This window comes from Gavia stellata, chromosome 1 (assembly GCF_030936135.1).
Source record: "Gavia stellata isolate bGavSte3 chromosome 1, bGavSte3.hap2, whole genome shotgun sequence".
In the NCBI taxonomy this organism is placed as follows: Eukaryota; Metazoa; Chordata; class Aves; order Gaviiformes; family Gaviidae; genus Gavia; species Gavia stellata.
The window spans coordinates 16,460,210-16,477,484 of NC_082594.1; the positions used below are offsets into that span (position 1 = coordinate 16,460,210).

General features: G+C 43.6%; 1 protein-coding gene across 3 annotated transcripts in view; it reads right to left on the reverse strand.

The window, feature by feature from the left end:
• PDGFD (platelet derived growth factor D) overlaps positions 1-15,365 on the reverse strand; it is a 145,824-nt gene extending 130,459 nt beyond the window's left edge. For all 3 annotated transcript variants that reach the window (XM_059816658.1, XM_059816652.1, XM_059816643.1), the window contains exon 1: positions 15,190-15,365. In XM_059816658.1, coding sequence (XP_059672641.1) covers positions 15,190-15,319 — 130 coding nt within the window. In that variant the 5' untranslated portion in view covers positions 15,320-15,365. The remainder of the gene's footprint in view (positions 1-15,189) is intronic.
• Positions 15,366-17,275: the final 1,910 nt, after the last annotated feature.

Below are 17,275 nucleotides of genomic sequence, written 5' to 3' on the forward strand. Positions count from 1 at the left end.
AGCATTTTAAATAGCTCTTAGTTAAACAAAATCATCTTAATTGTGTTGAAAGCATCAGAAAAAGAAGTACCATAACATGTTTTGCATTCAAGTCTGACTTGGCAAATAGAGGAAATACTGCCTATTAATGAACTCCCATCGCTCCTATTCACACAATAATGGCCATATTTCTGAAATAATTCACAAGCCCCAAAATAAAATGAAGTGAAAATTTAAATCTTTTTGAAAGCATCTGTGCAGGTATGTTCCTATTTATATTTTGGATGTTTTTCTCTGCAATGCTGACTTCATACACTTGTAGTTGTTTTTTACTTATGGACTGAAAGAGAAAACGAATCATTCTCTTTGTGTTCTGTTTGTTTTGTGGTTTTTTGTAAGTCAAAACTGATTTCTCAATTTGGAGTGAACTAAACGAAATGAAAAAAAGAATATTCACTCTACACTTGCCAGGTAAATTGAAACCAAGAACAATGAAAGCAAAATTTCTGTACAGCAGCAATTGAAGTCTCAGATTTTTAAAAAAAATGCTAATACCAGCATTCAGTCTGCTGTAAATATAGAAAATACAGGTATTTAATGAACTACATCCTACTGTGATATGGTTGCAAAACTTCAGCTGACCTCAAGAAATAAAAATAGTTCTTCAATTCCAAACATAATTAAGAAAACAGCAATATTTCAATTAGTAGAATTTGACAGATCTCAATGAAACAGCATTTTGCAGTTAACCAATACCACGTGTTATATCTTGCAAAGTATTACATTTTGCTTACATCTTCAAATAAGCTGTCATGATTTCAAATGGGTTTCTTTTTCAAACTAGAAAGCATGCATTTTTGATTAACAATGTTTTTATTACACAATCAAGCCCTATATTTAAGAAAAAACTCCCTCAAAAACTAATCATAAAGAAAAATTTGCAGATTTTATAAAGATTTGTGCAGAATAGTCTCCAGAGCATAGCAGCCCCACCAGCATTCAGTTTGCAATACAACAGATGTAAACAATAGAAAAAGTAAATAGAGCTTCACAATGCTATTAATTTCATCAAGATCATATGACATCAAGTCTCCAAAACAACATAGGATTAGAAAGATTTTCATTGAAATATAAAACATGATTATGGCTGAGAACAACACATTTATTACTGTAGAATAAAAGTTTTATGTCCAGACAGCTCCAAAACTGTAGTAGCAAAAAAGCGTGACCTGCTTTTCTATGTTTATCAGAACAATAAAAAGTCCTATGTAGAGTTTATCTAGAAGGTTGTAGGGCCTGTTAACAAAATTGTATCATTTGGACACCTGAATTTGAAGTTAGGTCCCAGGTACTCGGAGATGAGCATCAGCCTGGATCCCATGCATACTACCAGGGATAATGGAACTAAATATATAACACTTTGCATTTATTGGAGAGAAATCCTAACTATAAGTGACATAGGAACATCCTCACTGGCTGGTAATATCATTTGGTCCATAGCAGGGATTCTTTTTGAAACAGAGGCAAATAGAAGAGGATTATTCTGAAATTAATTTGGCAGGAAGAGCCGAAGGAATGAAACACAAATGTTACAGCATAGAAGCTGCATATTATCTTTAGAATGCTCTGTGGAAACATAGATATTTACACTAGAATCAAGTAATACTGCATGGCATTTGATTACCTTTCCATAGACAGACTAGCTGCTACACACACAGATAGATACATGCACATACAGAATCACACAGACCAGGAACCACCATTTCTCTTAGAAAAACAGGATGCAAGAGAAGGTTACAGAATATGGATAAGGTCTCAAAACTAGATCCTTGAGAGCACCGTAAATGAGAAATCTCTCAAAGAAGCCCTAAGACCTCCACTTAACACCCCCATCAGTGGCAGCATGAATGCAAGCCTGAACCACCTCTGCGGCAGAGGATTTCTCCACGGGGAGGGCAACCGAAGCTGTCTGAGGTGTATTCATTACGTTTTAGTTTAGAAGTTGCCAGAATAATCGTGGGGAGAGACAGTAACCACTAGAGGATAACACAGCTTATAAAAGAATAACACATAATTTACGTGTTAAAAATTAGATGGTATCAACTGCCGCCCCAGTGTTGACTGAGTGATCCTGATGGATTTATGAGACACAATGCTAGAAACTGTTTTCTCTCATGACACATCAAGCATATGTTTCTCTGCATACAGGATGGTGTCTGACTACCAGATCTAGAGGAAAGCACACAGAGAAACACTGCTTCTTATGTTTTATGTAATATTCCTTTCTCCTCTGCCAACCACAAGGGAGAAAAGCCATAATTGTTTAATACATAGATTAACCACTTCTTTTCCTTCTCTTGTCTACTAAAAATCAAATATGGATCTGTAGAGTATGACTGGAAGAATACCAGTTAATATTGGAAACATGGACCTCACACAAACCGCAGTGGCACTAACAGCTTCATTACAGTTTGATTCCTCTCAGCAAAGATGTCTAAAAGTTGTCAGAGTAGAGCAACTATTCAGTGTAGTGAGGAAATTAGGTGCTAATTAAGTCATCTGAATACCTGTACTTTTGCAACACAAAAGGTGTAAAATAGATGAGCATTTTATTTACCAGTCATTAGCAAGAGATGAACAGCAGCTGAAATCACGCTACCTTAAAAAGGTCGCAGTTACAGTAAATTACTCTTGTACAAATTGAGCACCATCACACATTATTCAAAACTGCATTATTCCCAGTCTTGGGAGTAAGGTGAGGACAGGATCTACACCCACTGTCCATCTTGTGGGAGAGCTGAAAATGGCATGCATGGACACAAAATGACACAGAAGATATGCCTCATGCGAGGTGCACGTGGACTGTCTCTCCCACACAGCTCAGTGAGGAATACAGAGACTGAACACATCATCTCTTTCTCTCAGCAAAAGCTGCAGTACCACGTGGAGGAACTGCAAAAAGTCACATTTGGCAATATATCGGATTGTTTGCTGGCACAGGGCTAAGCTGTGGCTTCAGTTCTTCTGGCAGAGGGGAGGATGCAGGAGGGAGCCCTGTCCAGCACACACTGGAAGGAGGGGATGCCCTTCCATGTTCATTAGCAAGACATGGAGCAGGTATTTCTGTAGGGAGTAGGGAAGAGTCTTAACACACTATCCAACTTCTTCCAGCCTCTCTGCCTTACTCATTATTTACAACGACACTCTTTCTATTGCACTGCGTTTGTACACCCGAGGGGAAGATTAACTGGAAGACCAAGGCAGGGCTGCAGCTCCTTCCCCATCCTCCCTCTGACACTCAGTATATAGCTGGTAATGCACATGCTCAACTAGCATGATTCTACCCTTTAGTCCTGCCATGTCTGGCCTTACAATGAAGCCAACAAAAAGAAAGACAACATTTTCAGTTCTTCTGTTTTCTTTATTTTGTACATTTAACAAGGCTGTGTAGTCAATTCCACTTCGTATCTAATGCGACTTCCAATTTCATTTTAAAAACATATTTCAGGTTAATCCCACATGTTTAGTCATTTGGCAATGTTTTTTTTTTGTCCTGGCAAGAACTGAAATGAGAATGTCTCTGTTGCTAAAATCTTTTGTTCTTCCTTTTCTTTCTGGTTGCTTTCCTTTGCCTTAGTATAAAAGCAAATACTTGGCAAAAGGTTTGTGAGGGCAGTGCTTTGTTTTCAATGCAGTAAATGTGGTGATTTGACAGGTATTAGAAATCTTCAGCTTTCAGTACTGTCAGTCTATTCGCAACTTTGTTTTTCTGGGCCTCAGATGTCAGCATCAAAAAGTCAAAATTTACCAACTTTTTAACAGAAATGGGGCATATATGCAGGAAAAAAATGGGCATTCCCTGTGAAATCATTCAGCAACCATTATGCATATAAACTCTTTATTAGCATCCATCATAAGTGAGCACAGTGTATCTTGGATGTGGCACGTAGCTTTCTTACAGAAGTTCAGCTAAGGCCCTCGTGGGAGTTCTCTGGGTTTCTTCTAGTCAGCTCTTTCAGCAGGCCAACTCACGCTCTCTGAAAAGCTGTGCCAGCTGGTGCTGCACGGGTAAGAACCTCTGTCAAAACCAATTTACAGAACTGCTCGATTCACGTACTGGCATCGGATCCTCTATTTTATCTGGTAATTTTAAGAAATTTTAAACTGGCAAAAACATCAAGCCAGCAAAATAATGATAGCACTGTGAAGTTCATGCTGGTTTGTCTCTTAAGTTTAGGCTTTGCTTTAGCCACAGTAAATGTAAAATAAAAACAAAAAATCGACAATACTGATTTATAATAAATAAGCAAAGGAAATGATTGTCTCCTACCCACGGAAACAGAAGGGAAGCAGAAGCCACATTAGGTGACCAGGCTGGCTATTATCTCTAGAAAGAAACAAGGCAGCTCTGGGTATTTCTGTTCTGGTTTGGCCAATCATCTTTGAAGGCGTTCTTGGAAATGAAGTGCTAGAAATACATTGTCAAAACTACAACGATGTGTACTTAAATTTCCAATCACTTCATTGCAAAAGCATATATAGAAATACATTCTGTCTCTCTTCTGACCAAAAAAATAGGTGACACTTTTTTCCTCAGTCAGTATTTTGACTAATGGCTTGCCTAAGGTAAGCTGAAAAGCAATCTGCCTGACAAGGCTTTAGGTCCTGCAAGAGTTGGTGATGGCAACAAAAATAGCAGTAGCATCAGGAAACAGCATTGCTGTTGTAAGGCTGCAGAGAGAAATCCTGAGACAAGATCCTTGTACAAAAATAAAAGTCAACACCTGCAGGCCTTGAAAAATATCCTGCATGTATTGATAAAAAAGCCTTTAAAGCCATTCTTCAAGAAAATAAACTGAAATGGCATATCAACTCATTACGATTTCTTCTTCATGGCCCTCCTCTATTTCCTTATGCACTAGGTGAACCCAAACCCAAGGAACATGCAAAGAAACAAAAACAGGATAATAGCTTTCCCTGTTTTGTTCTGGGGTTTCTTTGGAGGGGACACTGCTATTTAACTCCCATGCCACAAGAGTTATTTTCAGGCAAGCACATGAGAGCCAAGATACTTGATTTTTATGCAGGACATCATGCTGTTGTTTTATATGATTCTCTGTTCCTCAAAAACGGCTATCCACGTGCCCTGTTATTTTATCTCAGTATGTCACACAGCTCTGAGCCTGCAAAAATAGTGGCAACTCTGAGCAGGAAAGCGGACAGGAGGTGGAACAGCACAGGCAGCAAGGCCACAGCATTTTAAGGACTGCTGCACCCTGCTAAGGATCTCCAGTCTTTGCACACACGTAATGACTGCTACGAGGGGCACTTCTGCCTCTCCAAGCTGCCAGGACTCGACCCCTACAGTAAAACAGAAAGTATTACCATATAGTGTTACTGCCCACAGAAAAATGTCATCAAACGCATGAACGCTGCCCAGTGAAGGCCTACTACATGTGCTGTGACCAGTTAGGGGACTGGGGAAAGAGCAGGCTGAACAGCCACACTGGTCCACTTCTCATCCTCCTCTGCTTGCCACTGTGGGAATGACACAGGTCCAGTATCGGTTCTCAGATGTGCAGTAGAGTACGGCAAGAGGTTCCCCTGTGGTGCAACCAAGTTTCTTTTCTGTAGTGATGCTTGTTTCCATGTTGACACGTGGCCAAGGGAATTACTCGTGTGTTGAAGTATGTTGGGGGGCAGGCTGTACGTACAGGGATGGGGATGTAATATCAAAACCTGGCTCTGCCGTGCAGGTCCACGGACAGACCCAAGACACCTCAGCATCACTCAAGGGTGCTGCAAAGGTGAGGTTGTTGCCGCATCCATTTGTCAGAGGCACCACTCAGGACACTCTGAGTGCACTGTGCGGTAAACGTGGTGTTCACCATCAGAGAACTGACTTTGGAGGTGCTAATTATGTAAAAGCAGGTCACATGTATACAAGGAGCAGCCAGATCGCTACTATATGATGCAAGAATTTTATCTCTTGCTTAGAAGGAGAGGTTAACTTTGGCTCTCACTTTCCAGATCTAATGAATGATGGGAATTGGTGACAAATGCATACCATGTCATTAAGCTCTCCTGGGTGACAAGTGTTAATTAGAAACAAAAATAAAACCAAGTCTACGCAGGCAAAGAACTGTCCTCTGCCATTATGAGGATGGAAGGAGCAAAGAATATCCTTCCCCTTCTCACAACTACATAGCCACCCTGCCAGAACAACAAGCAATACATGCAGGCACGGGGGTTTGGGAGCCCCAGGTCACACCATATAGACAGCAATTAATCAAACCAGCATCCCCCTGCATTGACTTCCAAACATTCAGCAGCCTAACACAGCAACATGAAGGTGACTTACAGCAGCAAGGGAACAGGCCCACAACCTGATCCAGGAAAAGAAACAGCCCCGTAACTTTGGGGCTTTCTATCAATTTCAAAGTAGCAAATTCTCTGTAGGCTGCTGTGATGAGGTCTTAAACCCTTCTACTGACATCTGGGTGTGTTAGTGAAATCATTCCTATCAGTGTTTATCCCTGCTGAGACATCGTGATTAAGAAGCTGTGTTGGTCCATTTCCACAAAGAATCTAAAGGCATTATTACCACCTACTTGCTGTCTTCATGCAACACGTCTGTCAATGGTTTGCTAAAGCAAAGGATTTATCTTTCAAGCAAATTTCTGGTTGAAAAATTAAGGGCACAATGGTACATAAAGGGTTTCCAAATTCCACAGTACTTCTGGTAATCAACATTCTGTGTACCTATTTTTATTCCTTCTCTCTAACCAGTCTGGGTCTCTGCTTTATCCTCAATCCACTTTTATTGTGAGTCACATCAGATTAGAAATACAACTATGAGAAAAATCTTCTGCAACTGATCCAAGAAGAAACAATAACAAAAACCCACGCATATTGGTGGCACTTGGAGCCTCTTTAAAACTAAAAAACAAACTGAAACAATGCAAGACACTGAGAAATACTGACAGGTTTCCTTAAGGTCTTGTTTAGAAATGTACTGCAGCTGAAGTCTCTTGTAGCATACCCTGTGGATGACACAGAAGATTGTCAGTATAGGAGACACTGAACCCACAAGGCTTTGTTCTGTACTTTTGCTACACGATCTGTAACTACATCAGTTACCCTTCATCTCTATCAGTGCAAAGGATTTGGGTTTTTTTCAGTGCATGAACACTAACTGAATATCTTAACTGTGAGCATTGTAAAGCTTACCTACATAAGCCCCTCACTACAAGAAAGATATTGAGGTGGTGGAGTGTGTCCAGAGAAGGGCGACGAAGCTGGTGAAGGGTTTAGAGCACAAGTCGTATGAGGAGCAGCTGAGGGAACTGGGGTTGCTCACTCTGGAGAAGAGGAGGCTGAGGGGAGACCTTATTGCTCTCTACAACTACCTGAATGGAGGTTGTAGCAAGGTGGGTGTTGGTCTCTTCTCCCAAGTGAAAAGCGATAGGACAAGAGGAAATGGCCTCAAACTGTGCCAGGGGAGGTTTAGATTGGATATTAGGCAAAATTTCTTCACTGAAAGGGTTGTCAAGCATTAGAACAGGCTGCCCAGGGAAGTGGTTGAGTTGCTATCCCTGGAGGTATTTAAAAGACATGCAGACATGGTGTTTAGGGATATGGTTTAGCGGTGGACTTTGCAGTGTTAGGTTTACAGTTGGACTCGATGATCTTAAGGGTCTTTTCCAACCTAAACCTAAATGATTCTATGATTCTATAACAAACTCATCACTGAAATCCTAAGCGTTTTCTTTTCTCCTGTAATAATTCATGTAAACTGTGAGCCAGACCCTGCTGCAGTAAGAGCTGATGGAAGTTTTGTCATTGATTTCAGTGCAACGAAGGTCAAGACGGCTATTTTTCAAGTTTTTCATGGACTTTCAGTTTTTAATAACTATTTTTACAGAGTCTAACATCATCATGTCCCAATGCACAGCAGGGCTAAAATACATTGGCAGGAAGTTTGTCCAGAAGGTAAAAGTGTGTCCTCCTGCACCATCTCCAAGTATGCAGAGCTCTGACTGCCAAAGCAGAAATATGGGATGTTGGCCTTCACAGCGTGGGACACAGATCAAAAAGGAAGCATGAAACTGAAGATTACTCAAGTACAATAGGAAGCTTGAGATCATGTAGGATTTATTCACTACCAAAAATATTAGAGCCAAACCTAAACTCCCAAAAGAAAATCTAGCCCATTTGACTTTGTAAACAGGACACTTCCTTAGCTTTGTAAACAGGATTAATTTGAAACAAACTGCCAAGTAACCTAACACAATCCAGTATTTTAGCCAAGACATCCTCACCAGAAGCAGTGGTGTAAGTGGTGTCTTTTATCCAAAACGTGGTATAATGTAATCAACCTCATAAATATAATAGCAGGATTTTTGGAGGCAATTCTTGAATACAGCTTGAACCAACTAATTGAAAGGAGTACTACTAAATTTTGCTGCATTACTGGGCAAATTCCTACTACAGAGAAAGCCAACACAGAGCCTTCATGGTATTCCTTCGGACTCATTTAATATTCTAGTGTCAAATCCCTGCAGGTCCACAAAAGCCAGAGCAGGCAGGGGCAGACAGCCCTTCTCTAGGGTTGGGAACACACTACAAACATTGAGAGCTAACTCAAGGTGGGTAGGCAAAACTGGACGTTGCTACACAAGGAATGAAGAAGGAAAGCAAGAAGAAGGGACACAGCTGGGCCCAGAGCTGTGGGAGAACCAGACTTCATGTTCCTGCTACTGCTGCACATGGGAAAAGGGGTGAGAGGGAAAGTGGGATGGAAGAGATGGGGAAGAAGACCCCTGCTTCTGAGGCAGGATGTGTTCCACCCATTGGCACCCCTCTGTCAGCTGCAGTAGGTGCCATTACAGAACGGTTGAGGTTGGAAGGGACCTCTGGAGGTCATCATTATTGCTCTGGAGGCAACAACAAGGAGCTGGACATTTTGAAGACTTTTGGACTCTGATATCACAGGCAGCTGCCTACTTTTCCTGTGTTCAGAGCCAGGCCTGTAAGATATTTTACTTGCTGTTAAAGAGATCAGACTGTAATTTGCTGCAGATATATTTTAATACAAGCTACACTACCCATATGAAAAGACTGGAGTATAAAGCATACAAACTTCTGCTGCACCTTTTGTATACATAATATTATTAGAGGTATGAAATGGAAGCCATTCCTTGTCCTTCTAATTTACTATTCCCCAAAGGAGTTTCTTGCTGTATAAATAACACACATTTTGCAGATCTGTTCCTTTTATGTAATATTTACACCCAGTCTAAAGGAGTGCCAGAAATATAATGTAATGAATTTGTATATTATTTGTATATTATTTTGTTGAAAGAATTTCTGTCTTCGATAACCCTTTTCCCTGTAAGTTCCTTTTCACTTAATAAAAAATATAGTAACATGTAAATTACTTTCAGAACTTCCAGTCGCAACCTGGAAAACTGACAAACATTTTTAAATACAACTGTTGCTTTCAACACAAATTCCATAAATTACATAGCTAACAACATCATATAAAGAGGACCTTAACTATCTCAAAAAGTTAGGCTCAAATATTTGTCTAACAGTTCATTGTTCAACTAGGACTTCAAAAAGTTACATTAAACCTGAGGGGTTTTTTTGTAGTATTCTAAAAATAATTTCCTAGGTACAATATTTTTATGATTTTAATGCTAATTTGGAACCAAATATTAAGTGTGCTTATTCTCCTTTCCCTGTGCTTGTGTCCTCTGATTTATGTATTATATATATGCATCTATAATAACCTACACTAGATAATATGTAAAAGATACAATATATATTTCTGTGTATGTATGTACATAATATACATGCCTACGATACATATGCATTATATATTTGACAGAATATTTGACAAATTTTGCAAATACTTGTACTCTTGATTCATAGTAACATACAGTTCATTTTACCCAACATCGTCTCACTTACATTTAAGCTATTTGAGCTTTGTTATCACAGAATCCTGTAGGATTGAGCCCCTCGACTTTAATCAAATTATAAAGATGCTTAAAGATAAGGAAATGAAGAATGTTATTGCACTAATGATTCCCCACGAGTTTCCTATTTATGCCTATTCCAAGGTGTTTTGCAAAACAGCACCTCTCTGTGGGATCACAGTGATAAAAAATACTATTTCAGAATTTTCAGCAGTGTTCAGTTTCTAAGAATCAAAGCAATAAAATTATCAAGTTTTCTCTGGAAGCCTTTTAAAGAATTAGCTGGCCTAATTAAGTTTCATACAAATACATTTAAAAAAAAAGAAACAAGAAGTGTTGAGAGACTGGCTGGAGAGTTTGTAAGTCAAGTGACTTCCACTAGATGATACACATCTGCCTGACAAAACATGTTTCAAAGTTCCTTTGGAGAATTCCTCCATGCTGCCTGCTGCTGAGTGAGGGTTGGCATTCTCATGCAATATTCTTTGATACTTCAGTTAATTGTAGAGATAAGAGACTTCATCAAAGTTAAACAATTGTAGACCAAAGTGCATTACTACAGGTAAACTATTAAGGTGGGGTTTTTTTTTAATCTAAAAAAGCCTGAAATACACATTTTTTTTACAAAAGCTACAAAACCAATCAGGAAAATAAAGCTTATAAAAGCAAATTTAATTTAGCTGTTTTCCAGTTGACACAATTTTATGTTACCAGAGTCCTTTAAAAAAACATATATACAAGCCTCTTATAAAAGAAGTCAATAAGCACATTCCAAAACTGAGGCTCCTATACCACTAGTGATACAAAAGCCATTTCAAAGTGGTATGAAAAAACCCAATTATGCCTTCTCCCAAGAGCAGACAGTTAACACCTATTTTGTGAGAGAATACTGCCCAAATCATCAAATGCTTTTCCCTGTGCTTAGGCATAGGCCAACACAGGGAAGGGGAGGGTAGAGTTAATGACCCACATCCCTTTGGTCAGGCCATCAAAGAGCCAGAAGGTGTTGCCAGTTCCCCAGAATGGTAAAGTACAATTTTTCTTTGTATTTTGGTGATGCACAAGCAAACCAAAGTTTGGAAATTCCTAATTTTTTTGGTTCAAAATGAAAACCATAAGAACCCAGAATCTTATCTCAAGTCGTCTGATGTTACGGTTTCAAACCCACATCAGAAGATACTGATTCCATGGCTTTCGGTTGTTTACATACTGAAATGATTTGACCCTATGCTGTCTGTTCTGTTCTGCCTTTTCTTTAAACTTTGGATTTTAAAGTTTAAAATATGTATAGCGATGCTTAGTCTGAGTATGCAGACTAGGCATACTTTCCTAGATTAAGCATTCATACAGATGCTTGTTCAGTAACAGATAAGAACGACCAACTGATATTTCAGTTAGACATGATACACGGAATAGTATTACTTAGCACTTTTCATCTCCACTTTTCATCTCCAAGTACACATAAACAACCAAAATAGCAGAAAAAAAATAGCAGACTTCTTGTAATTAGACAGTAGTACCTGCATACTGCAAATTGGGAAACTGAGGCAAAGAGAACAATGGAAGCATCTGGAAGCCCTCTGTGTGTTATTCTGACAAACTTCAGAGGATTTAACCAGTAATGGCATTAATAAACACTTTAAGTAAATACCACTACGTGTGCTATAAATGTGGCTGGCATCTCTAGGACACTTTAAAAAATTGATTAGTGCTACAATGGACAGCTGAGTCATCAATGCCTGTCCTTCTGCTAGGACAAGAGGATGTCTTGTAAGCAGGTTATTTATATTCTTAATAACTTCAGCAGGAAGTACAGTCTGGTTAGGTTTGGTAGTCATTAAATAGCATTTTTTTTTCTATCTATGTGCTGCCCTTCATCTATAGATTTCTTCCCAGAGCAACCTCAGTCTTATGTAAAAGCAATTACAAAGAGGCCAACCTCTTTCAGCCTAAAAGAAGAAAGACAATCTCAAATCACGCACAGTGCAAAGGTTTGTTTTGGCCAGAAGCAAGACCAAGCCTCCATATTAAAGCCCTGTGTATGCAGTATCACTACTTTATCCTGCTTGGAGGTAACAGAAAACTGGAATCCAAAGGATTGTTTTCTTTTTTAATAAAATGTGCAGGTGGTCTTGGACTTGCCAAGATATAATATTTTTTTAAAGAGCTGAACAGACCTTCCTTCCTCTTCAGTATCTCTCTTAATTCCACAACATAATAATCATGATCATCAACCCAGGACATAATATCAAATTAATTTTTATCCCTGCTGTGCGTTTTGAGAGAGGCTGTTGGAACACATTACTCCCAGTGTATTGCGCGCTCTTAGATCCTATTGCGTATTGTCATGCCTGCAAATATTTACAAAGCAAAAAATACTGTCTGTCTCACGCAGCAATGCAACCCACATGTCTTTAATGCTGTTCCATATCAGCGCTTCAGACCAAAACAAAACACAAACACCACTGAAAATTATAAAAGACAGAAATACTTTTAGTGGCCTGCAGCCAACTATGGTCTAAACACTTTGCTTGTGAGCTCGTCACATGCACTGCAGCATTTGGTATACAGCTCATAACCTTTGGCTGCACAAATACAGACTTCTGGTCAACAAACTCAAGCATCAGTTTGGTTCATTCAAGTAAAATCAGGGTGATCAGCAGCTTATCTGCTTTAGATGTTGTGACCCGATGCCCAGCTCCACTGGCCATACCAGAACACGCTCTCCTTTGCAGAGAAAAAGCAAGAGGATTCCCAAGCACAAGGAGAGAGCAAGGCTGCAACATGCTAGGGGTCTGCATGTGATCTTCCTAAAAGTGTGTTACCTCCTCAGTACATGAACAACATCCGCTAAAGGACTGCAGAGGTGCCTGACTTCAGCGTGGGTGCGTTTCACTCTGACTGTAGGCTGCAGGCCTGACTAGCATATGGCCCAGGGAGCGTCAAAGGCAGCATGTAATTGCATATAGATCTGACGCTTTCAAACAGCCCCAGTACCAGTCCATCCTGGTACTCAGAAACTTCAGTCACTACAAGTTGTGGAAGATAATTTTCAAGGTACAAAGTGTAATCAACACATTAAACGATCACAACTAGGAAAAGAGCAGTTAACTAATCATTTCACGTAGGCTTGTTCTCTTCATCACTCCAAGAAGCAATTTCACCACAGGAAGTCTTCTTCTGCGGAGTAAAATACCCATCACACTGCCAGTAAGCTGAAAACTTTCTTTATATTAGGGGTTACTGATTTCTTCAGTGACACTACAGAGAAGATCAGAGTAAAACACGTTTTGAAGTTCTAAGTAAATCACTGCAGTTTTCCACGAAAAAGCTTGTTTGGAGTTTGACTTGGAAGGAAGCTTGCTTAGCTTAGTTCAGAGATGGTCTCGGTTCTTCTGTGAAGTTTAAGATGGCAGACTAACAAGTCATGGAGGTTGATAAAATACACAATCGTTTTCAAGGATGAAACAGAAATAATGGATGTATGCTTTTATTACAAACAAATACATTTTTTATTATATTAAATATGTCTTCTGAGACAGAAGTAACTGCAATTCTGTCTTGGTTCCAGACTCGCTATCTCAGTTCTAAGAAAAAGCCTCTTCACCTTCTCTATGCCTTCTTTCAGTGACTAGGAAAGGCATACAAAAGATTATTAAGTTCAATATGGCTCCAAAGCTGAAACAAAAACATCTTCCTAAATCAACTGTATACCCATTACACACATTGTATACATGCTGAAAAATAAACACTGGCAAATACAGAGTACAATCTTGGAAATGGCTCAAGTGACTGGGTTTTTAAAAAGGGTTTATAAAATATATAAATTCTGGCAACTGAAAGACATTAATTTGAAGACTGAACTTAACTCTGTTCATTTTCAGGAAGAACATCTTGCATTTCGCTCTGCAAGAAGGTACGCTGCAATGTGCAAAAAGCAAGTCCTCCCACATGAAGTTGGAACACAACAGGCTGCTCCCCAACCAGAGGCTCATTGCCCTTCCCAAACCGAAAGACCTGGTTTTCTTTAATCACAAACAAGGGGATTCCAAAGGTGAATTTCAGTGGTGCTATTTTTATGCAGCCTCCACATTCATTCATCACAGGGCCCCACTGACCGCTCACTTGAGGCACCCGCATCCCACGCAGCTGTGCTGCAGACCCTCGACGGCACCTCGGCTGACGAGGATATCCTCTGCCAGCAGCTCGCAGCGGGAAACTCGCCAGAGTTCAAACACAAAGGCTGAAACCACCCTTCCTCCCAGGCGGGCAGTGTCCGAAAGCCCGTAGCCGCCCTCCTTGGTGCTCACCATCACCGGGCATCCTACTCCTGCCCACAGTGCGGCTGGCACAAGGGACGAGGCTAGTCCTTGCGGGGCACCGCCCAGCAGACCCGGGCGAACACCCAGCCCCGGGCCCACACCCTCCCGCCAAGCCGGCCCTCCACCAGGAGGACGGCAGCCCGAGAGCCATTACAGGGGCCGAAAGTGGCGAAAGGCCGCAGCGCGGCCGGGAGAGGAGCCGGCAGAGGAGCCGCGCTCCCGCCAAGCACCCCTGAGACGACGGCGGCGGCGCCGCCCGCGCCCCGCCCTGAGGCCCAACGGCCGCCGCCCGCGTGCCCTCCCCCGCCCGCCGCACATCGCCCCGGAGGCGACACCGCAGCGGCCCCGCTCAGGCCGGAGCTGCCACAAACTCGTCGCCCTCCCCGCACTGCCCCCGGCGTCGGCACCTCAAAGGGACACAGAGGGGACGGGGCCCGCGGGTGCCGAGGGGCGCCGGGCGGGACCCTCCACGGCACCTGGGACCGGGCACCCCGTGTTGTCAGGGGCGAGGTGCCGCCCGCAGCCCGGAGGGGACGCTGGGGGCGCCGCCGGCACCGCCCGCTCCCAGGAAACCTTCTCGAAGTTGCCCGGAGAAGTTTGGGACGGCCCGGAGGAGCAGCCGCCGGGCAGAGCCGCCCCCTCAGCCCACACCTCCCTCCCGCCACCTGGCCGCACGCTCCCGGGCTGAGCCCGCCGGCCGCCGGGGACCGGCTCCCGCGCCCCGGCAGACGCCGCCGGCCTCCCACGGACAGGACCCCCGCCCGGAGAGACCCCCGCCGCCCTCTGGGGACGCGGCCTCCACTCCCGGGGAAGGGGGGACAGCAGCCCTCGGGGCGCCGCTCCGGGCTCGGGGCTTCCTCTGTGAATGCAGCCCTTGGGAATAAAGAAGGCAGAGGGACACTTACCATCTCGCCTGATATTCGAGGACCGCAAGGCTTTTATAGATCCGCTCTGGGCAGGGGCAGTGGTGCCCTGACGGCTGCAAAAGTTCGCACAGACGACAGCGTAGAGGAGGAGGAGGATGAGCAGTTGCATTGGGATCCGCTGGGAACGGGACCGTGTCTCTGCAAAGAAACCCGGCTCTCCCACCAAGGCTGCTTCCCTCTCTCGTGTTCTCTCCCCCTTCCCGGACTTTTTGTTTGTTGTTCTGGCGGGTTGCTTGTGTGTTTGGGGTAGTTGTATGCAGGGGGGGAAAAAAAGGCACAAAAAACCCCCCAAAACAAAAAAACCACACCACCCGAAACAGCAGTCACAGCTGCCGAGTCACTCCCCGAGCTGCCCCCAAACTTCCTGCGTGCTGAACTTTCTGCTGCCTTTCTGGGGCCGGCCAAACTCGGCAAAGGTGAGAAATCCCCGGGCCGGGACCGCCGCCCCCGCCCCTCGGCCGGCAGCGCCGTGCCCCACGTCGCAGGCGGGGGGCTGCCGCAGCCGCCCTCCCCTGCGGCCGCCGCGGCGCAGCTCCGCGCCCCGCTGCCGGGCTGCGCCCGCCGCCTCGCACCGCCCCCGCGCCGCCGCCGCGCCGCGCCGCTCCGCTCGGCAGGAGCCGCCGCTGGGGTCTGGAGCGGCGGGAGCGCCCCGCGCTCCGCGGCGGGGGCCGGCGGGGAGAGGCGGCCCGGGGGAAGGGGGCGGCCCGGGGGCAGGGAGGGAGGCGGGCGGGAGCGGTGCCCGGGCCCTCCCTGAGCTACCGGCCGCGCCGTCTCCAGCGCGGGCAGAAAGTGGCAGGAGGGGTGCTGCGAGGGGGGCTGGCCCCGCTGCGGCGTGAACCTGCCCTGCTGGGGCCGCGGGGCTCCGGCGGGTGGCCGCGGTGGGAGCCGTCTGTCAGGGGCTCCCTGCCAGCAAAGAGGCCACGCACCCAAGTGTCCTGTCACCCTCGGGCCCGCAGTGGCCACGTAAAGGTTATCCCTTGGGCTGGAATGACTCAAATCACTGAGTTGCACCAGGGCGGGTGAGGAGACTCAGTGGAATAACTGGTGAAAACACACTGGCTGAAGGAAACCTACAGTTGTCCCTGGGAGAAATATATGGGATGTTCTGTCATGCCAAGGACTGTCCAAAACTTTTCATAAAAAGTTAATTCCTACTAATTTAGACCCTTGTTAAATTGGGTCTGGTATTAAAAGATCGTATTACTGCCTGGAAGAGTTGAGGTCTAAACCAAAGGTATGTGAGGATTGTGATCAGATTGCTGTTTTAATACTCTTTTTCCTTCCACTATCTGCAATGAAAATCATCAAGTGATGGCGTAGAAAACACAATCGGGTTTTAACAGTTGTCGAATAAATCCTTACCTACTCAGTTTATTTCTTAAGGCATTTCGAATAGTCTTAGCCAGTCTAACAAATTGTAACATGCTGCTGGACCTTTAACAACATGAAACAACACCTCACTAGTAGAAGACTGTCGATACAGTGCTGTATCAGGAATATCGGATGAGTCCTCCTACACTCAAAGCACTGCCTCTGTCTGTATGAAACGTTTTCTCCAAGAGCGTGTTAGGATGACAATGGGACTGAAACATCTTGTATGTCTTAAGGAACCAGTAGGGTGCAATTCTGTTACGCATAATTCATGGTTCTTTATCCCTTTCATGTTCCCCAAAACTGACAGTGAACGTAATCCTGCTCCCATGTGGTAGATAATGGAAAGGCTTCAACAGTGTTTCATTTGTGAGCAGATGTGCCTGTATTTTAGGTGCTCATTTCAGGAGGGAAACTGGGCAAACAGAGGGAAGGTGGCTGATCCAATCATCCTAATAGAAGCATCCTAATAGAAGTCAAATAGAGGACATACAGCACATGAAGATAGGGGGAGCTCTGAAGATGTCTTCTGTTCATCCAGTCAATGTGTCTGCCTCTTTCTAATTACATTGCAAAGACCTGGCAGAAAGCATCAATAGGATCCCAGCTACCTAGCTCTCTTCTGAGTGCAGGTACCTTTTAAGATAAAAGGAGGTGGTCACAACACCCTGACCTTTTACCACAACCCCTTGGT